Below are 23,684 nucleotides of genomic sequence, written 5' to 3'. Positions count from 1 at the left end.
CAGTCCAGACTCAGGAACAACCAGCTGGACGAACAGGAAGTGGATGTGAAAACATTACTTTTCATTTTCAGCATCGTCAACACGAGCTAACGAGTCCTCAAGTCCTTAAAGCTACAGTGTGTAATATTAAAGGAGACATTTCAGAATTTCATGGAATTATCAGACGCTGCCGGAAACCGGAAAACGGAATCGGCGGTGCTACACCATAAAGTGTCCCCCTGTCGTGTGCTCAGTTGTCTGCAGTAAGCAACTTTACCACCGGATGCAACCGCAAAAAAAGTTACACAGTGGTCGGCGCAAGGGTTCGTCCTCAGGGGAGCAGGACGCAGCTCGGTCACGAACAACAGGACTCAAGATCGTGGAAACCATCGTTCGTCAGCACGTTGAAGCATTTTAATCAACTGATCAGAAGCTGATAATCAATAATCACATAAATTGAATCAATTGTCTTCACGTGTCAAAGCTGTTTTGGTTACAGAACAAGAAGCAGCTGAAACTCACAAACAAATAAACCACAGACTTTAAATAAAGATCATCATGATTCCCCCCCCCGGTGTCTGGCTGCAGTACAGGTCATAAGCTCCGCCCCCACCATGTAAGCAGTTGGGACATATGGACTAAAGTAAAAAAAGAGCACAAAATGGCTGCGCCTGAATATCGGAGATATTATACAGTCTGTAGTTTAAACAGGAGTCTGTCAGTGACCTGCTCGTATCAGAGAAACTATGGAAATGAAACACATGAAATATTAAAAATTAGAAGCAAATTATACAAACACAGAATTTACAGCAGAACAAACAAACAGTTTGGTTTAAATAAAACGAGACAGAAGTTCAAGTTTCTACAGAAACATTCACAAACAGATCCGATCAGAGATCCTCGACAGTCTCCATCAGAACGTGACGAGGTCTCACTCTGACTCTGAGTGCAGGTTCAGACGGGACTTTTTCTCTTTGGCGTGCGTACAGTAGATGTCTGGGACGCGGGGGTCAGAGGTCGTGTGACAGGACTCACAGGTTTCTCCTCATCATCATCATCATCATCACAGCAGGTCAGAGGCCAGGACACGTCGCTAAATGACCATGAGCAGGAATGTACGCGGCAAAACGAGCGGCGGACAAAAGGCGGAAGGAGCTGCGACGTTTCTTTACGATGTGGAAACTGAAAACAACCCGTGTGCAGGTGAACTACAGTTCCCATGTTACACTGCACATGTATGTCCACATGAGGGGGGAAACTAAATTAATCATATTTTATATCATTCACAAACCATCAGCCAATCAGATCGTTGACCCTCATGTCACATGACGTCTGCCCGTGTCGTCCAGAGGCTGTCAATCAGATTCATCACGACCAATCGTCTTTTCACCAGTCAGATGACGTCGCAGTGACGCCGCCACAAGATGGCGTGAAACAACGTCAGACTGCGACTCCATTTCCTGTTTACGTCCTTCACCGACCGACCAACCGTCTGCATCGCCGCAGCGTCACAGTATGATGTCATAGAGTCGGCCCACGCGGCCCAGCCACTCGCGCAGCGCCTGGCGGACCCGGGCGTCGGTGACGTGGCAGGACAACTGGCTGAGGCACGGGTAGAGCGCCGGCTGCAGCGCCAGGAAGGAGGCGTCCGTCAGCAGGAGCGTCTGGTTGAGGAGAGTCAAGACCATGTTGGTCCACGCCTGCAGGGGGCGACAAAACATTTCAACAAAGAGTTTTAACTGCACACGCCAACGTCACCGCCATGTCGATCTACTGATCAGGAGCACAGGTCTCGATCAGACAGGAAGTCGGTTTTTTTGCGATGTGTTTCTGAAGCGTTTTGCGAACTTCGTACGAATAAACACAGACGGATGTACACCTGATATTTTAGCTTCGACACCCATCTTATTTTACAATCTAAGGGTTTGATCGTGGCCCAGCAGCCATTCAGAGAGGCCTATGCTGCAAACAGGAAGTGAGAAAAATGAATGACGTCCACGACAACTATGTTAACCACGACAACCTGTGGAACCAACAGTTGAAAACAGACAAGACCTGAAAACCTGGTGTTGATGATGTCACGGTGTTGATGTTGTGTTGATGATGATGTCGTGGTGTTAATGATGATGTCACGGTGTTGATGATGTGTTAATGATGATGTCATGGTGTTAATGATGATGTCACGTGTTGATGATGTCGCGGTGTCTCACCTGTATCTGGGCCTCGGAGTCTCTCAGTGAGATGCTGTGGGAGCTGATGGTGGATCCGGACCTCGGTCTCTTCTCCTGCCTCAGGACCTCGGGTCCGGCGCTCACCGAGTGCCTCAGTGGTGGCCCCTGCTGGTCCACCAACTGCTGTGGCCTCTGCGGGGGCCTCTGCGGCTCGCCGACGATCCCTCCCCCTGCGGCGGAGCCTGCCCGGCCCTGCTCTTTCATGAACAGGTTGACGTGGCTCTGCGGCGGCGGCTGCTGCTGCTTCCTGCGTTTGTACTCCAGCATCAGTTTGCTGATGGTTTTGTCGGTGGCGATGGTGTACAGCTTGTTCCCGGCACTTTCCCACCATTCCTTTCTCCTTCCCGTCCCGACGCTGCCTGGAGCTCCGCCTCCCGAGCTCGCCGTGGCACCGGAGTCCCTGCGCGGCAGACTTCCTGTGCAGCTGTGGAGAGACGAAACAGCTGGTTTCAGTCGACACGTTACGTTTCAGCCTGATGTGTGATGTGACGCAGTCAGACCTGAGTCCCGGACTCGGTGTGGGCGTGTCTCCTGGCGATGCTGCGCTCACATCCGCCACCTGACACCTGTACCCGCCATCCTCCGAAGGCGTCCCCCTCGCCGAAAGCCCGCCCACTGACGTCGGGGTGGAGGTCTCTGATTGGAAGAGAGGCAGGAGGAAGATGTGATCCCCTCCTCCTCCTCCTCCTCCTCCTCCTCCTCGGAGCAGCGCCGCCTCCTCCAGCGTGCTCTCCAGGTCCCGGTGCATCTGGATGTAGCTGTTGCACAGATCCATGCACAACTTGTAGAGCCGTTTCACCAGCCATGCCCAGTCGCCGCCGCCCAGCGGCTGCACGCTGAGCGACGGGATGGGCGCTCGCCACTGGTGACGCTTGTCCCGTCCGCGAGGGGGACTGACCTGCCGGGGAGACAGAGACGAAAGAGGAGGATTTTAGATTTTTTTTTTTAACTTTGAGGAAAACGTTAGGATGTGACCTGATCAGAGATCGGCTGTGTCACCTGAGCCGTTTCTTCAAAGATGTCTTCGTCCTCTGACGAGGCCGATCCGGGGTGGGAGGAGTCAGAGCTGTGCTCCTCTTCCTCGTACAGGATCCTCTTCACCTGGGAACACAGACACAACTTCCTGACGACAAATGAAGCCGATGCGTTGCTGGGACGTTGGTTAATGTGCGAGTGACTACAGAGGATGAATTTGAAAACTCAGCGACTAGCAAACTCTGGTGCAGCTACTTTTAATTTTGTTAAATCAAAATAAACAAATAAAATCAGCTGCTACGAACTCGTTTCATCAAACCACACAAAAACTCACCAGTTCAGATCTAAAACTGGAGGGAAACATTAGCGACTATAGTGGCGACTATACCTGCTGAGCCGTCATGCCGTCGGCCTGACTCAGGGTGGCGCTCAGCAGAGCCTGGAAGTACAGGTTGAAGCTCATGGCCGACTGACGGTAGAGGTTCGCCGCCCCGCAGACGCCCGACACCTTCATCAGCAGGTACTTCAGCCCCGGGCGGGTGTCGAAGTCGCGCGCCGTCCTGCAGGGAGGCGGAGCAACACGTTACCGCGTCGGAAACCGATCAACAACAACATCAGGTCAATACTGTTCGTCAGAGCGATCAGGAAAAACCTGTAGGAGTCCAGCAGCAGGTCCAGGATTATGGCGAGGTTGGTCATGGAGATGTAGCGCAGGAAGCCCGCGGTGGGTCTGCCGGGGTCAGAGGTCACAGGCGTGACCCGCTCGTGACCTTCGGGCTGCTTGACGAACTCCTCCAGCAGGATGTCGGAGAGGTTCTGCAGCAGCACCTGGTGGGACAGCAGGCTGACCACGATGGTCCGGAACGGGATCCTGCACAGTCCACAGTTTGAGTACAAGTACACAAGGTGAGTACAAGTACACAGACTGTACGTACTGTACACATCATTGACTCCACAGGACAAACTGTCTTACCCGATTTTCCTGGAGCAGCAGCAGAAAGAAAATCAAAGAGTTAGATTCACATTTTAAATTTAAATTAAAAAATAGATTTAATGTTGATTTAATGATTTTGACACAAACTTACAGGGGAAATGAAATAGTCTAATTTTATTGTTTATGTGCATCAACAGGAAAAACAATAATAAAAATAAGCACGTTTTTTAAACAAAACATTAAATAAAATTGAATTACCTAAATTGAAATTCACACCGAGATTGAAGCTTTTAAAAAAAATCTGATGTTCGAAGAAGGGATTTAAAAGCAGTGACAAAGTTCAGGTGCTCAGCGAACGACCACGGGATCCAAGATGGCGCCTGTGTGTGTCTCACCTCTTCTGAGCGTGTCCGTTGGACAGCTGGTCGGACGGCATCTCGATGATGAGGACGCAGGACTGAGCGTGCTCGAAGCCGTCCTTACTGCTGGGCGTCTTCGGAGAACACTGAGTGTCCAACATGAAGACCTGAGACACGGGACACGTCTTGTCAATCACATGACGACCTGAGACACGGGACACGTCTCGTCAATCACAGCGCCAGTGACACGTGTTTAAACTGGGCGGAGTCTCGAGATGATCAGAACTACAGTATCCGTCTGAAGAGACCGAAGCTGAAAAAAGTCCGGATGAAAACGAAGGATGAAAACAAACGAACAAATTGAAACTTTTTTTTTTTAAATGCACATGTCATTTTCTGCCACCAGGGGTCTCCCTCAAAATAACGGCGGCGTTCCACTTCAGGCTCCGCCTTCCTTAGGAGGGTGTGGTCTAGGAAAGAAAATGAAGCGGTCTGGTCTACGCCGGATTTCGTGTTTGCCGTGACCAGCGTATTCCGCCCCTTACCGCTGTCGCCTAGCAACGGAGCGGCAGCTGACCACGGTTGGAAGGATCGTCACCGGTGCGCTATGAATCCTGGGAAAGGTTGAGCCGGGCAGGCAAACAAATGAAACACACCCTTACCTTCATTAGAAACTACATTATACTCAAGATTTCACTGAGAAAAACAAATATTCTAATTTAAACATTTTACTTTTGGATTCAACGGAATCTGTTTCGCTCGTCATATGACGACCCGCAGTGGTCGCGGTGCTGACCTGCTGAGCCATAGCTTTGATCCTCCAGTACTCGGCCTCGGCGGAGGGCGAGTGGGACGGAGCCGCCACCTTCACCTCGCAGGCGTCGCCGGAAAAACTGTCCGACCCGCTGTGGAAACAGGCCAGGAGGTTCTGCAGGGAGACACCCGGGAAGAGACGGAGGCGGAGTCAAAAGACGGACATGGAATCACACAGAAGCTCCTGAACAAATTTCCAGGAACTAGGTCCTTCTGTCTGTCTGATGGAACGTGCAGAAAAGAATGAATCAGTGACACGTTGTTGTGGATCTGGACAAAGGGGGCGGAGCCAGAGATGTTTGATCTCATTCTTTAACATTGTTAGACAGAAGGTTTTTTGTTGACATGTTCGATGATTCCACAGGGAATAATTCATTAAAAAAAACGATCAGATACATTTACTGACTGATTCTGTGAGAGTGAGGCAGAGATCTGGCGCAGATGTAAATGTGGGAGGAGCCTGTTGGGTCTGGGGTGGAGCTCCGAGCGCGACCGAGTCTGAGCAGATGAATCCAAACCGTTTAGCAAAACATACATTTAATGTGACCTGAATTCGTCGCTTATGGATGAAATCAGCTTTTCTATAAACCCAAGTCAGAGGTCACGTGTTAATGTGTCCGAAAGCTTCGGCTACATGTTCATGTTAAGCTCTGACGTCAGTTGGTCCTTCACATTCTCTCAAGAGAGACATTTACATTTACACCAACTTCATCTGGGTCAAGCTCACATGTGAGTTTAACATCATTTAAATCTCTGGCCAACAATTAATCAACTCACGTTTAAATGGTAACCCTCATGTTAAAACGTTTCATGCTCCTAGTTACGTATTCATAGTTACTATTTACGCGTTCCTCGTTATGCTTTTGTAGTTACTTCTTACATGTTTGTAGTTACATCTTCTAGTTACTTTTTAGTTGTTTCTACTTAAGTTTTCCTATTTGCCTGTTTCTAGTTATTTCCTTTAAGTGTTCGTGGGTACATCTTCTAGTTTCTACTTAGGTTTTCCTATTTGCGTGTTCCTAGCTACGTGTTCCTAGTTACATGTTCCTATTTGCGTGTTCGTAGATACTTGTTACATGATACGTAGTGACGTAGATCAATAAGGAAAAGCAAGTAATTAAAAAACACGTTAAACGTCGCAGCTGCTACGTTTTCCTGAAGCTTCCAGTTCCTGAAGTTCTGCTCCAAAAAAAAGCTCACATGCGGAGTCCCTCAGGGATCCATCCCGGGACCCCTTCTGTTCCGTTAAAATCACAATGATTTTTCCCCAATAATTACCATCAGCTCAGTATTCTCATATGTTTGGGCACTTTTTCCCGTCTTTGTTAACTTTGTCTGTTGATGATCTTCACTTCACTTCCTGTTATTCTTGAATCTACTGTAAGACCTCGCTGATTGTTTCTAAACGTTCAGCCCGTCTTGCTGTAGAGCTCGGACCTCAATCATAAGCTCTCAGCTCAGATCAGAAATCAAATAAAATCTTGTTTGTGCCGCGGTTCACGACTAAAACTCAAGAGGTGACGGAGCTTTTCCAGCTGCCACTCTCGGACAGAAGCCAGACAAGCTTGCTCCGTCTCTGCTTTTTAAATCTGGGCTAAAGACACATTTCACTCACTGTCCCACTAATCTGTTTATCTGTCTGTAATGCTCTGCTCGTCTCTGCTCGTTTGTGTGTTTCTTTTTTTTCTTCGTGTTTCTTTAATATCGTTTTGTCGGCTTACTCTCTTGTGTTCAAATGAGCTTTACAAAGAAACTTTACTGACTTACTCGACTAATCCACCAGAGAAAAGACTGTTTACTTTCTGTGACGTCCTGAAACTTCAGGCTCAGTGTGTAAGTGTGACAGAAGAATCTTATAGAAATGACCACATCATAAACAATAGTGTCGCTGCAGTCACATAAACACACGGTCGACACGTGTGTCCGAGCGTCTCGGAGCGTTCGAGGCCGCATTTGGAGCTTCTACACGCTAAACTGACAAACACCAGTTGAAAGAGTTTTCACCACAAACAACAAAGAGGGAAACGACATCATGTTCATCGTCCAGCAGAATCACATGACCTGAAGTCAACAAGCAAAAAAAAAAAATCTGTCAATGGAGATAAGATGATCATCATCATCACGCTGACACACACACACACACACACACACACACACACACACACACACACTGCTCTAAGCTGTAAAGCTGCTTAGCTGCAGATTGTCATGCAACTGCAGGAACACACAACATCCACTAATAAAATGCCTTGCGGTGTCACCTCTAACAAACACACACAAACACACATGCACACACGCGCACATACACACACACATGTGCGGCTTATGACTTATACTGCAGCCAAACACCAGGGGGCGATCAGGAAGATCGGGAACATTGTTGGGGTTTTGTTGACAAACCTATTAACAGAGTAACTAAATCAATGGCGTGTGTGTGTGTGTGTGTGTGTGTGTGTATGTGTGTGTGTATGTGTTAACTGGGGCTGTCAAGCTTAACGTGGAGTGTCAGCATGTCAACAGCAGATCACTCCTGTTCCAACCAGCGGCTGCAGATTGTGGCTCGCTGGATTACGTGGTGACCAGCGCACTGTGTGTGTGTGTGTGTGTGTGTGTGTGTGTGTGTGTTTGTGTGTGTGTGTGAGAGAGACACGGTTCCAACATGTGTATGGTTGTTCTTTTTCTTGCCTACACAGTGTGTTAACATTGTGTGTTTGTACCTTGACCGGTTCCAGCGTTGCAGAGAAAGCGTCCTGCAGAGCGCAGCACGCCAGACGCCACATCTCCTCCGTGAACACGGGACCAACCGTCACCAGCACATACCTGCAGAGGAGACAGAGTCAAGACCAGGTCCGTCCATGAATGCACACAGAGAGACTGATTTATAGAGTTCATGTTGAATTCTGTCAAGTCAACTGAGGACAGAGAAAAACCAGACAGAGAGAGAGAGAGGGCAAGAAAGAGAGAGAGAAAGGGCAAGAGGGAGAGAGAGAGGGCGAGAAAGAGAGAGAACGAGTGAGAAAGAGAGAGAAAGGGCAAGGGGGAGAGATTTTTGATTTTTGAAAACAACTTTATTCAAAAATTCACCAGAAAAACCAGGGCCGTTTTTACAAATGCGCTTAAAAAGAGAGCGAGGGCGAAAAAGAGAGAGAACGAGTGAGAAAGGGAGAGAAAAAGAGAGGGAGAGATGAGCTCTCCCTCCTTCACTGAACACACAGCCGTGGTGAAACACCACTGGTTTAAAAACTCCTGTATGTCGTTCATCAGAGAGTGGAATCTGAAATCCACTCTCACTCTGGCTCTCACCAGAGACACGTACATTTGTGTCAGCTCGTGTCCGGACACATGTCAAGGGCGAGAGGGCGAGAGAGAGAGAGAGCGAGCGAGAGACAGTGAGAGAGAGAGAAAGGGCGAGAGGGAGAGAGAGAAAGAGAGAGAGAGAGAGAGAGAGAGAGAGAGAGAAAGAGAGAAACAGTGTAATAAAGTTCATACTGTAAAACTGTTAGATGCTGTAGATTCCCTCTGCTGATGTGTGACAGGTGATTGACAGGTGATTGACAGGCGAGTGCAGGTGAGCTCACCTGATGCAAGAGCAGCCCACTCTGGAGATGGTCTCCGCAGGTTCCGACACACAGGAAACCAGCAGCTTGAACAAGTCCTTCAACATCAGGTTGATTTGGGACTCGTAGCCAATGTCTGTGTACGACAACACAACGACAACGTGAGGAGGCAACCGCGGCAACGTGAGGAAACAAACAAACAAGCGAGGAGGACGCCGCAACTCACCCGAGTGTATGAAGCTGTTGACGTGCTCCACCACCAGCTCACACGAGAGGCCGATGGCGTGTTTGAAGTTTGCCGCTGCCATGTCCCAGTACGCGTGGTCGCCGTGGCTACGCTGCAGCCACAGTGACATCACAGGAAGCAGCAGCTGGATGACGGAGAAGATGGCGAACCCCGGACCTGCGGCGGGAGGAGGAGGAGTTAAAGGTGGAGTCACACTCTGTGTGTGTGTGTGTGTGTGTGTGTGTGTGTGTGTGTGTGTGTGTGTGTGTGTGTGTGTGTGTGTGTGTTACCTGGTACAGAGGTGACCTCTCTCAGCAGACTGAAGAGCAGCTCCAGGGTCGGGGGCTGGTGCTGTCGAGGACAGTTGGAAACTGCAGCTGTGAGCTGCTCCAGCAACAGGATCCAGACCTGGATCAGACCTGCAGGAGCCAACGTGGCGATGGAGCATTCAGGCACCAGAGCAGAGGGTCGTACAGAGCAGAGCACAGGGGAGCGGGGCAGCGTAATTTACCTGTGTCATCGTCAAACTCCTGGAGGACGCAGTCCATCCCGTCCTCGCTGCTGACAGAGCGCTCCTGTGACCTCATGGGCAGGCTGGCGAGCCTCGCCCCCAGGAACACGGGCTTGGACGGCATCCTGTAGATCTTGGCCAGCAGCTGTCAATCAAATGCAATCGCAGCTCCGTTAGTTCATGGGAAACGAAGAAGAAGAAGAAAAAAAATGACCTGCAACACGTTTCTGCATCTGAGGGTCCGACCTGCGAACATCTGCGGAGGTAGTCGAGCGCCGGGAGGCAGAGGTCAGTGGAGCTGTGACCCGACACGAGGACGCAGTCTCCGATCTCCTTATAGTCCACCTCCCCTACACACACACACACACACACGTTACACACACACACACAACCTGATTAAAGACGCGAAGTTTAAAATCACCAACGGTTTTTGAAGGCAACGTCTGGTGGGACAAACCTAAACCTTTGACGAACTTCATCAGGCACATGATGTAGTCGGTGGCAGCGTTCGCAAAAACCTGGATGTTGTCGGTGTTGATGAAAGCTTCAAAGACATCGAAGACCGGAGCCTGGGACTTTCCTGAGAGGGGAGGAGAGAGGGAAGGATGGAGGGAGGCAAGAGGGGAGGAGGGGGGAAGAGAGGGAAGGATGGAGGGACAGAGGAGGAGAGGAGGGGAAGAGAGAGGAAGGCAAGAGGGGAGGACAGGAGTGAAGGAGAGAGGGAGGGAGGAGAGAAGAGGAGGGGAGGAGAGGAGGGAGGCAAGAGGAGAGGAGAGAGGGAAGGAAGGAGATACAGAGGAGGAGAGGATCGCAGGAGAAAGGGAGGGAGAAGGGGAGGAGATAGGGCAGGATGGAGGGAGAGAGTGAGGAGGGGAGGAGAGAAGGATGGAGGGGGGGACAGAGGAGAGAAGGGTGGAGGGAGGTGAAGAAAACATGAGAGAAAAGTCCAATCAAAGATTTTTCACAGCCGACGTTCAGCCCTGATGATGATGGCGATGACGTGTGATGAAGGTGTGTCGTGTGTCAGCAGAGAGTGCAGACGGACCCATGGCGTACTCTCCCAGCAGGTAGTCCTTGGTGTCCGTCTTGCTGCTGTGCACCGTCCTCAGGGCGCTGAACAGAGGCCTCCAGCCCGACAGGATCTGAGGCGAGCACATCTCCACCAGCTCGCCGATCGACGTGACCACCTGCGGTGAGACGAGTGCAGAGACACCGTCAGAGCCGAGCGACCGACCGGCGCCGCTCGTCCACCTGAAAAGGGGGCGGAGACTCCACCCACCTGGTCCTGCACGTCCTCGTCGCATAGCTCCAGCTGCATGGCGTGCTCCAGCGGGCGGAACAGGGCCTCGTTCACGTGGAAGTGAGGAAGCTCCGCCCAGCTCGTCAGCACCTCCAGCAGGACGTCGTGGATGAAGGAGACGGCCCTCTGGGACACATGGCGCTCTTTGTGGCACGCCGCCTGGACCAAGAGGAAACATTTAGCGTGTGTTTACTGTGAGTTTTCAAAGTAGACCTTAAATAAATGTAAAAAGGCTGCAGTTACCCACCTCCACCAGGTGTGGCGCCACCACGCTCCACGCCCTCATCATGTGGAGCAGCGGTCGGTTCTTGTTCCTGGCGATCCGCAGCATGGCCTCGCCCAGGCGGCACAGCAGGAGGCTGCGGTGCTCCAGCGTCGACTTGGCCTCGCCTGCGGACGCACACACGTGTGATGAGATCACCCGGGAAGAAACAAAGGGAAGAAGAAGAAAAGAAAGATGGAGGAAAGACCCCGGGAATAAAGGGCGGAAGCTGCTTCACGGTTAGTGTTGGTGACTTCGGGGTGTGTGTGTGTGTGTGTGTGTGTGTGTGTAAGCGTGTGTGTGTGTGTAAGCGTGTGTGTGTGTGTGTGTGTGTGTGTTACCGGGCATCGCCAGTGAGTAGTCTCCCGTCTCAGTGACGGAGTCGAACAGTTGAGACTGGGACGCTTTTCTCAGCTGCTGCAGGAAGAACACCAAACCCACCATGTTGAGTTTGGTGGCAGCTTCTTCAAACAACCTGCGACACACACACACACACACACACACACACACACACACACACACACACACACACACACACACACACACACACACACACACACACACACACACACACACACACACACACACACACACACACACACACACTTTAAATGGCGGCTGGACATTTGATTGGTGTGAAAACAGTGATTAAAAGTGAATATTCTGATGTTTCACAGCCGAGTTTTGTTTTGTTTTTCTTTCTCTGTTTTTATGGGGGGGTGGGGGGGTTTCTAATGTGTTCAGTCCATCTGCTCCAAAAGATCAGAGAGGACCGTTTTTTATTTGATACTAAAAGCCCAGATAACTGCTTATATAACAGATGATCCCCAGAACACACACACACACACACACACACACACACACACACACACACACACACAGCATGTTTACAGCTGTGTGTGTTTGTTTGTGTGTGTGTTGAGCCTAGGGAAAATAAACTTTAATAAGTGCGCCACTGTTATCACGCGCAGATTCACGAGTATAAACAACATATACATTTGTATCTCTATACTTGTGAGGACCCATTTATAGATCTAAATGTGTTTTCTATGACGAGTTATGACCCCAAAAACTTGACAAAAATTATCACAATTTTACACAAGCTCTGAAAAACATGTATTTTACAAAAATATATAACTATTTATCATAAATGTGTGTGTATGTGTGTGTGTGTCTGAAATACACTCCGACAGCTCTGTTCTGCTGCTGACACCTTGTGGTTGGAAACAGACATCACCTCCTGCCAAGGTTATGTCAAATTAATTCTCTGAATAAAACAATATTCTATCTTTTTTGATTTCATAACATCTTTTTTTTTTTTTTACTTTCACAAATTATAATTTTTTATAAATTGATTACATGAGATTTTTTTGACTGACATATTTGATTCATCTGACTTTTATGGGAATTTAAATTGACTTCAGGGTTAAATATGTGATGAACACGTGATGAACATGTGATAAACATGCGGCGTGGACTCACCTGTCCGCCTGCGTCGACAGCGTGCAGACGGCCGTGGCGGCGCCGTGCCCCGTCATCAGGCTCCCGCCCCTCAGGTCCAGACCGCGGCCTCCCGCCCGGCCGCTCTCCCTCAGCAGCTCCTGGATGGACAGAGGCTGGATGACCGGCTGGCTCAGGCCCAACTCCGAGGCCTCGGGACTGGGCTCGCAGCTCAGCTCCAGCCCCTGGTCCACGCCGGCAGCCGCCTGCTGGCTTTGCTGCGTGATGGTGGTCAGAGACGACGGCAGAGGGGAGCCGTCGCTGAAGTGGGTGTGCTCCAGTGAACTGATGTACTCGGTCACCCTGAGCGAGAGAGATTGATTGATTGGACAATGACAAAACAACTTCCAGAACTTTCAGTTTCTTCTTGAGCTGTTTAACATCTAATATTGTTTATTTCTATTTCAAGCCCTTTATTTTTTTTTCTCTATTTCACTCGTGGGAAACCGGACGCCGTCTCTTCAACTGAATGAAAACATGAGTTATATGTGTGTGTGTGTGTGTGTCTGTGTGTGCGTGTGTTTGTACCTGAAGACGTGCGGCCAGCAGTCGTGGTTGTGGCTCCCCATCTCCAGTCCCACGTTCAGGATGGCGTCCATACACAACACGTGGGCCGTGTGGAGACGAACTCCCTGAGGACGAGACATCTGCTCCAGACGCTGCTCGACACGCTGCTTCACTGGACACACACGCACACACACACATACGCACGCACACACACACACAGGTAAGTCGGTAAGTAACTAGATAGGTATGTATTTAGGTAAGTGAGTAGGTAGGAAGGAGGAAAGTGGGTAGGTAGGTATGTAGGTAAATAGTTGGATAGGTATGTAAGTAAGTTGGATACTGGGTATGTGGGCAGGTGCAGGTACATACATAGGAAGGTAGTTAGGTAAGTAGGTCATTGGGTAGGTAGGTAGGTAGGTAAGTAGTTGGGTTGGTAAGTAAGTAGGTAAGAGTGTGTGTGTGTGTGTGTGTGTGTGTGTGTGTGTGTGTGTGTGTGTGTGTGTGTCTCTGTGTGTTCTCTCTGTACCTTGTGTGATGGCGTCTCCCGTCTCTCCCACCTCCTTCTCGTCCTTCTCCTCCTGCACACAGGAAGCCGCCGCCATCTGGGCTAAAGCTGATGCACAGTTTGCTGCCACACCTGACAGACACACACACACACACACACACACACACACACACACACACACACACACACACACACACACACACACACACACACACACACACACACACACACACACACACACACACACACACACACACACACACACACACACACACACACACACACACACACGCACGCTGTAAGGACACACTCACCGTCTCTTCGCCGCACAAAGGGAAACTTAACCTCTAGAACCTGACATAAAACCCACCCAGGGCGCAGCTGAGCGCGGCCGCCTTCCTCAGGCCGTCCAGACTGAGGCAGATGGCGTCTCTCTCCCTCTGGCTCTGCTCCTTCAGCCCCTCTGCTCCCAGGATGAAGGCCAGGCCCCGGGAGCTGCCCGCCATGCGGCCCGTCAGCGGCGTCGACAGCACGTCCATCAGGTTCCTCCAGACGCCGGTGAGGATGAAGCGTGAGAACACGGCTCCTGAAACACACACACACACACACACACACACACACACACACACACACACACACACACACACACACACACACACACACACACACACACACACACACACACACACACACACACACACACACACACACACACACACACACACACACACACACACACACACACACACACACACACACACACAGGCCCGTTGATTAATGATTGAGGGAAACACTGTCCACAATATGTATTCACATCTATATTTATCCACGCGACAGGTGTTCCTGCGGTTCTCTCACCTGCCGTCGCGCTGTCGCTGCTGGTCTTGTCGCATCTGATTGGCAGCTGACTGCACGGACGTCTGATCAGTTGACCGCCGATTGCACTGCTGCCCAGACCGTCGATATCTGGGAGGGGAGGAGGTGATGGAATAGATTGTTACTGTAATAGAAAGAATGTTACTAGTAGTAGTAGTAGTAGAAGCGTGTACCTGTCAGCATGGTGATGAGTGGCAGGGTGTGTGTGTGTTCCTCTGGCGAGCCCCAGTAACCAGCCTCCGCCAGCAGGTTGCGCTCCAACACCTGGTGGTAGAGCTCCTCAATCCAGACCTGAGACAGAACCACGAGGACGCCGCTGCTCTGGATCAGACGGACAAACTCCTTCTGCACCACACGCACACACGCAAACACACACACACGCTTTAGATATTGTCTCTCCTACAGTGTTTTACAGAATAAAAACAGACAAAGATTTTTTTTTTTAAATACTACAAGAGATGAAGAAAGAGATGAAATAATGATGAATCATTTCAAGCTTTGGTTCGCTGATTTGTCCCTGATGAAAGTGAACGTCACACGGTGACTCGTCAGAAATGTGAAAATCAGCTGATTCGGAGGTTTTTGTCCCACGAGCGGGAGGAGACGCGGACGCTCACCGGGCCGAGGGCGGGCGCCAGCGTCCGGCGCCTGTAGTAGTCGCAGCAGCAGAGCTTGAGGTTGAGCAGCAGGGCGTAGTACGACACCAGGTAGAGGCCGTCCGCGTTCATCAGAGACTGACAGCTCAGGGAGTCGCCGGTCTCGAAGCCCGGGGAGTGGATCCCACCTGGAGGACGGGAGGGGGAATTACAGCCGCTTGTATTTATAAACCTGGCTGTGATAAATAAGAATAACAAATCTACAGGTGAAGGAGAGACACAATCTGTTCACGGGATATACAGCCTGACGTCGCTAAAACTCCCAGCAGGCCTTGTGCTCTCACAGGTGGATTGTGGATCTCTCATTCCAATTCTTCGCTCCTGCTACAATCTGGAGTTGAAAACACTACATTACCCATGAGCCCTTGCTGAGGTTGGTCCAGAGCAGAAGACTGCTGCCTGTCAGAGAGTGAGATCATTCCACCTGCTGAATGTTTTATCCACTGCAGCAGATTTAGTTTTTGATTTTCTCTTTAACTGGGCTGGTGTCTGGCTGAAATGCATCCTGGGAGTTGAAGTCGACTTGTTTTTTATGAAAGTACCTGAACATGAAAACATGCCGCAGGTGTTTACACAGGAAGATATATTTACTTTAGCTGTAACTCTACACCTTCATCAAATATCCTGTTTGTTCAACTGACACACACACACACACACACACACACACACACACACACACACACACACACACACACACACACACACACACACACACACACACACACACACACACACACACACACACACACACACACACACACACACACACACACACACACACACACACACACACACACACCAGCCTGGAGTCCGCTGCAGAAGTTGGAGGAGAAGCTCTGCAGCGTCAGGTCCACCTCCGCGGCGGTGGCGAGCCCCAGCAGCCGCGGCAGCAGCGTGGCCAGCGACTGGACGAAGAGCCGGGCGCTCTGCTGGTCGGCCTCCTGGTGGCGGAGCAGCTTGAGCGACAGGGCGGCGGAGCGCAGCGAGCGGTGGCCCGGGCAGTCGCGGGGCGTCTGCTGCTCCTCGTCGGCCAGCGAGACGTTGTCCGAGCCCATGTCGGAGACGTCCGAGCGGCCCGAGTCTTTCTCCGCCGCCATGGAGTACTGGTCGCAGGAGTCGAACTCTGTCCGCGACAGGTCCTGCTCCTCCACACTGCTGGAGCAACAGGTAGATGCGTTACATCGTTTCTATAACATTGTTACTGATCGACTGATTTATCGTCGGGAAAAAAAGCTTAATATCATCAACACTTCTGAGAGTCAGGCTGCTTCCGAGACAGGAAGTTAATCTGAAACACACCACACACACACACACACACACACACACACACACACACACACACACACACACACACACACACACACACACACACACACACACACACACACACACACACACACACACACACACACACACACACACACACACACACACACACACACACACACACGTACCTGAAGTTGCTCTCGCTGTACCGGGACCCTCCCACATGGTGCGACCTGGTCCTGGACTCCACAGACAGGAAGTTGGTGATGTCGGGGTAAACGAGGCCGTGACTCCTCTGGACAACATCTGGAGGAACCACACCCCCACCCCCACCCCCACCTCCTCCTCCTCTCCCCCCCCTCCCCTCGACCTCCCCTGCCCTTCCACCCCCCTCCCCCTGACGGTTCCTCAGGTCTGGCTCCGCCCTCTCTTCACGCTTGGCCACCTCCCGGCCGCCGCAGAGTGAGAGTGAGGGGAGGCCGGCGTCCTCCCCGCACTCCTCTGGAGTAGTATGTCCCTGGCCCAGGCCGAGCCCCTCCCCCTCCCCCTCCAGGTCCAGGGTGGTCTGTCCCGTCTCTGTGGTGATGCTGATGCTTATGTCAGGGCTGCGCTCGGCGGCCCCCATGGCGGCCATGTTGGAGGCGGGGTCCCACGCAGGCTGCTCGGACGACAGGACGTGTCTCTGCCACCTGAAGTCGGCCTCGTTGATCTCCACGGACTCGCGCGTCGACTCCGTCCCATCCCTCAGGTCATCCAGTCGCCTGAGGAGAAGCCGAGCCTGAAGAAAGCAGCTTTACTGACCTGCTCTTTCTCAACACAAACATCAAAGTTCTACCACAGAATCTCCGCCCGTCGTTGCCTTGAGGCGTCGGGACTCGTACCTGCTCCGGCTGGAGGCCTCGACCCTGCGACAGCTCGTCCAGCGCCCCGAGGAGAGCGCAGGCACAGGAGACGGAGGAGTAGCACGCCTCGATGCCTCCCTTCACACACGCCTCCGTCATGCCATCCATCACTCTGACAGGACGCGCACACACACAGGAGCCAAAGTTTATATTAATCAGCGATGAAGTGAAACACTGGTCATGAAATTGGCTCTTCATCGTCAAATGATGGAAGTTCCCACTGGGAAATGTCAACTTGAACGTCTCCTGAGGCCGGATGTAAATCTGAGCCTGAGCAGACGAGAGTAAACACTAAGCTTCATGTAGAGCGTGTAGCTTTAAGAGCACGGCAACATTATGACATCACATGACTCAACTCATCAGCATAAAGAGAGAGAGAAAGTGGGAGGAGTTACTGACAGCTTCAGCAGGTCCAGGTGCGACTTCCTCTTTGAGAAGGAGCGTTTCCTGGTTTCGGGTTCAGCTACACACGGACCGGCGAGGTCGTACAGCCGCTGGGGGCTGCCCAGGATCTAACACACACACACACACACACATACGAAAGAAACTGTCTAATACATGTTTTATTAAAAGGTCAGCGCCGCCGCCGCCAGTCGGCTCCTCCCACCTCCTTCATGATGCGGATGGCCTCGGTGCGGTGCTGCGGCGGCGGGTACAGCAGGATCCTGTGGTAGAGCGACTGCAGCACCGGCTTCATGGACTCCACGCAGCTGACCAGACGCACCAGCTCTGCCGCGATGTAACACACCGTCCGCACCACCGGCGCGATCCTGGCGGGGGCACTGGAGGAGCAGCCGGATCCCCGGCCCTGATCGGACACGCCTCCGCCGCAGGAGTCAGCGTCCTGATTGATCCCTGACAAGAGGCAGAAACATCACATTGATTATTGACATGTTCATCACAGTCGAGGAACGAAAAGAGAGTTTAACATCAACTTTATCTTTATATACAGTCAGTGATCGTCTTCATATACAGTCGCTGATGGTCTTTATAAACAGTCGCTGATGGTCTTTATATACAGTCACTGATTGCCACCACTCTAGTTACCCAGACTGGGTCTGTCTGAGAGCCGGTCCCGGTCCACTGCCCCCGTGTGGCCGTGGTGGGAAGTGATGGTCTTGTCGTTGACGGGATTTCCCATGATCGCCACGAGCGACGGACAGAGCTGCTTCCTGAGAGGAACGAACGAGAACCGAATCAGGAAACAGAACGCGAGAGGGGGGGACGTAGACGCTGCAGACGTGTAACGGGTCTCACCACACGAGGTCGGTAAAACCTCTGGACAGGTGCATTGTGGGAGGACAGCTGCTGAGCATGGAGAGGAGACACTCGAGGTAGAGCAGCTGTAGCAGCTGGTTCTCACTGTGAGGAGAGAAGGAAAGTGACCTTCAACATGTCAAACTGCTCTGCATCACAGGAACAATTAAGATCTTTGATCTCTGCAAGATCGTTTTAAAGAGAAGATTTTCAATATAATTTCAACACTTTGAGATGATTTTCTTACAGACTTTAGAAGATCTCTTAATAATGTCTCTTCTAAAAAAAAAAAGAGTTTCACCTGTCGACAGACTCCAGCTTCTCACAGAAAACGGTCAGGACGGTCACCACATCTTCACACAGAGCCTGACTGGTGGGAGAGACATCTGCACACACGCACGCACACACACACACACACACACACACACACACACACACACACACACACACACACACACACACACACACACACACACACACACACACACACACACACACACACACACACACACACACACACACACACACACACACACACACACACACACATCTATTATTCAATATGCACATGAAAGGAGACATTCTGAGGAAAGAAGACGTGCTGAGGGAAGTCGAGAGTGTTTTGAGGTTTTGACCGCAGCTCTGTACGATCTAATGAAATCCAAAGCTGCTGTTCTGTCCCCGCCCTCCAGCTGTAAGCTCCGCCCCCCTCACGTACCTTTCCTCTGCAGCGGCGTCGCCTCGTCTCCGTCTGCTCCCTGAGGAGGAAACAGCACGAGGCCCGTTACCGTTACTGGGTTGACACGACTTTTGGGTTTCAAAAGTGTGTGTGTGTGTGTGTGTGTGTGTGTGTGTGTGTGTGTGTGTGTGTGTGTGTGTGTGTGTGTGTGTGTGTGTGAGAGAGAGAGTGACCTCTTGTCGGTGCCGCAGCTGAAGCGCCAGGTCGCCCAGAATCTGACTCAACGTCGCTCTCACCGCCGTGTTGATGCTGCGCTGGTGACAGCTGGACAGGTAGGTCTCGATACACACCTGCGCACACACACGCACGCACACACACACGCGCACACACACACACACACACACACACACCCCTCTATTGTCTGAGTCACAGAAACACAAAGTGTGTGACGCACAGTCACCAACAGACACACTGAACGACCGGGGAGGTTTCCATGGCGTCACACTGGTTACCATGGTGACCAGACTAAGGCCGGAGGACGTGGCTCTCTGGGAAAGGAGCGACTTCTCTATTGTTCCTTAAAACGAGTTCAATGATGTTTAAAAGACAATAACAACAATAATTGTATTTTCATATATTATTATTCCAATTTTTTTTTACTAAAAAAAGGAAAAACGCTCAGGTTCAGTGAAATCACCTACAAAGGTCAATAGGTCACCGACAACTACTGCAATTTCAGTAGATTAAGTTAAAAATCAGGTTCAATCTGTGAAAACATAAGAGGTAAACTGTGACTCGTTTTCTTCGGAGCATCACAGGAAGTGATCATGAAAACATCCACACAAAGATCATCTCTGCTGATTGTGTTTGAATCAATCAACAGACAAATATGTTTATATATATATATACATATATATATATATATATATATATATATATACATATGCACATAGTCTCACCTCAGCGATCCTCAGGATGGAGTCGCCATTAATGTCAAAGTTCGGTGAGTAGGTGATGCACAGCAGGACCTGGACACCGGAGGCAGAGACAGTCAGAGAAGAAGAAATATGAGCATTTAGAACTATATGATATATAATAAAAATGCAGTATGTTCGTGGGCTGATGAGGAGGAGGAGGAGGAGATGACACCATACCTTCATCACCTCCACCTGCAGGTCCTCATGCAGAGCGGGCGTGACCCTGACGGCCTCCAACATCTTGCTGACCAGCTGCTTCTCCCGAAGCTCCGCCTCCTCGCCAACTCCGCCCACAAAGCGCTCCTCACACAGCAGCTTCTGATTGGACAGAGACAGAGGAAGGGCGACGGTCGAGTCAGAGTTTACAACGAATCGTGCAGAGGACAGATAAAAAAAATCGTCTGGATTCTCAGCTGTAGTTTAAGTCTCAGCTGTAGTTTTAGTCTCAGTTGTAGTTTAAGTCTCAGTTGTAGTTTTAGACTCAGTTGTAGTTTTAGTCTCAGTTGTAGTTTTAGTCTTAGTTGTAGTTTTAGTCTCAGTTGTAGTTTAAGTCTCAGTTGTAGTTTAAGTCTCAGTTGTAGTTTTAGTCTCAGTTGTAGTTTAAGTCTCAGTTGTAGTTTAAGTCTCAGTTGTAGTTTTAGTCTCAGTTGTAGTTTTCCAGGTTCGATGAGGAAAGTCTTGATTATTTGAGGCCACGGTTCTTCAGGTTCTGTACCTGCATCCCAGCGAGCGCCGTCTGTCCCAGTCTGCTGTTTTTAGACTCCAGAGCCATTTGAAGAGGAAGGAGACAGATCTCTCTGCAACACACAAAGAAGAAGAAAAGATTCAGCTGAAACTTTCTCCCGGGGCTTCGTCTCGCTCAGTGTTTGCAGTTGACTGAGCTTCATCTCTGAGCTGTCACATCGACACTGTTCAAACGGGTGAAGATGCAGGAAGCCACCGCCTCACAAGGCAACGGCGGCTTCATTGAGTCTGCACTCTATCTATGAGGCTGTAGAGCAGCGTTGAGACGCCACGAAGGACACAACGTTAAACATTACATCAATTTCAGCATGAAGGAACCTGGAATCGAACCCCTGTACCGCAGTCAGTGGTGTAACCCACTGAGCTGTACCAGAATGACACTTCATTGTGTCTGGTTGAAACTCACCGGAGCTGAGAAGCTGAAACTTTGGCCGACCTGCTCGGAGATGCCAGGGTTTCTGAAAAATGAATGGAACAAAGAAAAAGGACACGTTAAATTCCATATTCACTCAATTCCACTGAACTGATGAAAGATTTGTTTTGTGTGCTGAGGCCAGCTGGCCAATCAGAGCAGAGAGGGCTTCACTGGGAGGGAGGGGCCTTAAAGAGACAGAGGATGGAAACTGATGTGTTTACTGATCATCAGAGCATTAATAAAAGCCTTTTAATGTAATAATACACATTAACATTATGAACATGAATATGATCAGAATATGTTTCCTTTAAGTAGAAAGGGACAAACTTTACATTTATAGATGGAAATATGAAATATGAGACCTGCAGCATGGAACTCCTGTTATTCTGAAAACATGTCGAGGTTTGTGTGTTTGTGTGTGTGTGTGTGGGGGGTGTGTGTGTGTGTGTGTGTGTGTGTGTGTGTGTGTGTGTGTGTGTGTGTGTGTGTGTGTGTGTGTGTGTGTGTGTGTGTGTTTAAGGCGGGACGTCCGGCTTCCCTCTCTGACAATCAGCTCCACCTTGATTGACGTTGTGGGCGTGTCTCCAGACGGCACATTTCATTGGCTGATAAAGTTGATTCAGACAACAGAGAGAAGTGACACGTCTGGTTTCATATACGTCACTTTACTCATAAACTCTCTCTGTGTGTGTGTGTGTGTGTGTGTGTGTGTGTGTGTGTGTGTGTGTATATGTGTGTGTGTGTATATGTGTGTGTGTGTGTGTGTGTGTGTGTGTGAATATACAGGAGTGTGCACGAGTGTGCACATCGATTTTAATATTCAAATAATTCTCACGACAGCAAGGATAAAGATAAAACTCGTGGACTGACGTATCCCTCAGGTCGTTTTTGCCTGTGAGGTCACAATCAGGGCAAAGGAAACACACTGTTGCTGTCAAGAAAAGAAGAAGAGAAACAGGGAGTGGTATTTTCCAGAGGAAATTCTTATTTTTAGTGTTGAAGTAAAAGACAAAGCGGTAAGTTTAGTTTGCGAGGACGAAGATTTAGAGAAGTGAAATTTCTGATACAGATACACATATATGTGTGTATATATATATATATATATATATATATATATACACACACACATAAGTGGATCTGTCTAATACCTGCGTGTCTGATTTTTGATTCATAATGAAATTCATAAAACCTAAAAAGATTTCCTTCAGTGGTGTTTTTTTTAAAAGGATGTTTTAAGGAACTTTTTTTTAAATCTTTATAGGATGTTTGTTCATCACATTATATAGAAAATAGGATAAAATTAAAAAACCTGATTCAAAATGATGCGTTTAGGTTCCTTCTTGTAAACAGGAACTTTATTGTGTGTCTTTATTATGTGTTTTTTAATGAATATTACATTTAGTTCAATGTGATGATCCCGGTACAGGTGCATCAGGTTTCCTGATGATGAAGATGAGGATGAGGAGGAGGAGGAGGAGGATGGACCCCCTCCTCCTCCTCGTCCTCCATCATCTCCGTCACTGTCGGTGTTTGACACCTGAAATAATCCGGGATCGTCACAGTAGCAGCTGTTAGCAGATGTTAGCAGCTGTTAGCAGCTGTTAGCTAACACCAGCAGGTGGACACCGCGGGGGGGCGGAGGCAGCCGGACACTCACCGCGGGCGGAGACGCAGGCGTCGCGGATTCCTTTGTGCTTGTGTCCGGACGCGTCTTTGTGCAGTTTCCGCAGGATTTCCTCCATCGTGTTGGCGGAGGAGAAGAACGCGAGCGGCGTTATAATCCCCGGCGACTCGGACTCTGGGTGCGTTTGTGTTCGTGTGTGTTCGTCTCAGTGACAGCATCTCTTAACCCCGCCCGCCTCCTCCTCCTCCTCCTCCTCCACCCTTCTGCTGTGATGATGATTCATTCCCGACGAGCGGCTGATGATGATGTCAGTTCCTCTGGAGGTGGAGGGAGGGAGGAGGCGCCGGTGGCTCCAGGCTTTTAATCCGCGGAGGCCCTCTGAACATTACCCGTCCCCCTTCTCCTCCTGCCCCCGGCTTCTGACCCCCTCAGCACCGCCGAGTTGTGGAAATCCGTTCCGGTAAAAGGCGAACTCCTCCAACCTGGCAACACGACATTTACACGACTGAGGGATGAAAACACGGAAGGGATTGACGGAGTGAGATTGGCTCCTGATTGGCTCTCAGCAGCAGCGCGACAGGTGGAGGAAGCTGCCTTCACAATAAAAGCCTTTTCCCACCAAGCACATC

The 23,684-nt window shown here is 50.1% G+C and overlaps 1 protein-coding gene across 1 annotated transcript; it reads right to left on the bottom strand.

Annotated features, from left to right (window-relative positions):
- Positions 1-370: 370 nt before the first annotated feature.
- On the bottom strand, positions 371-23,432 carry arfgef3 (ARFGEF family member 3). The gene is made up of 42 exons (XM_047335090.1): positions 23,089-23,432; positions 21,423-21,474; positions 20,988-21,069; positions 20,450-20,590; positions 20,255-20,323; positions 19,529-19,645; positions 19,335-19,374; positions 18,918-19,002; positions 18,617-18,721; positions 18,407-18,531; positions 17,967-18,214; positions 17,759-17,871; positions 17,339-17,471; positions 16,646-17,235; positions 15,991-16,343; positions 15,153-15,319; positions 14,709-14,880; positions 14,518-14,625; positions 14,030-14,245; positions 13,681-13,791; positions 13,176-13,326; positions 12,630-12,950; positions 11,489-11,622; positions 11,133-11,275; positions 10,865-11,044; positions 10,631-10,772; positions 10,043-10,165; positions 9,832-9,935; positions 9,586-9,730; positions 9,365-9,493; positions 9,075-9,251; positions 8,870-8,984; positions 8,009-8,111; positions 5,275-5,406; positions 4,515-4,645; positions 4,159-4,167; positions 3,838-4,056; positions 3,574-3,745; positions 3,210-3,311; positions 2,711-3,108; positions 2,190-2,634; positions 371-1,679 (listed from the first exon to the last, which is right to left on the bottom strand). Exons 1-42 carry the CDS (start codon positions 23,171-23,173, stop codon positions 1,488-1,490), a joined length of 6,879 nt encoding a protein of 2,292 aa, XP_047191046.1. The 5' UTR covers positions 23,174-23,432; the 3' UTR covers positions 371-1,487.
- Positions 23,433-23,684: the final 252 nt, after the last annotated feature.

Source organism: Scophthalmus maximus, chromosome 10, assembly GCF_022379125.1.
Source record: "Scophthalmus maximus strain ysfricsl-2021 chromosome 10, ASM2237912v1, whole genome shotgun sequence".
Taxonomy (NCBI): Eukaryota; Metazoa; Chordata; class Actinopteri; order Pleuronectiformes; family Scophthalmidae; genus Scophthalmus; species Scophthalmus maximus.
The sequence above is the reverse complement of the archived record's forward strand: the minus strand, read 5'-3'. Positions and strand labels throughout refer to the sequence as shown.

Bases quoted from the DNA above. Each gene is read 5' to 3' on its own strand.
- arfgef3 (XM_047335090.1), bottom strand. From the start codon at position 23,173: ATGGAGGAAATCCTGCGGAAACTGCACAAAGACGCGTCCGGACACAAG. The intron at 14,246-14,517 runs GTGAGAGAACCG...TGTGTGTTTCAG, and splicing joins CAGCGACAGCGCGACGGCAG to GAGCCGTGTTCTCACGCTTC. The intron at 11,276-11,488 runs GTAACACACACA...GTGCGTCCGCAG, and splicing joins CTACTCACTGGCGATGCCCG to GCGAGGCCAAGTCGACGCTG.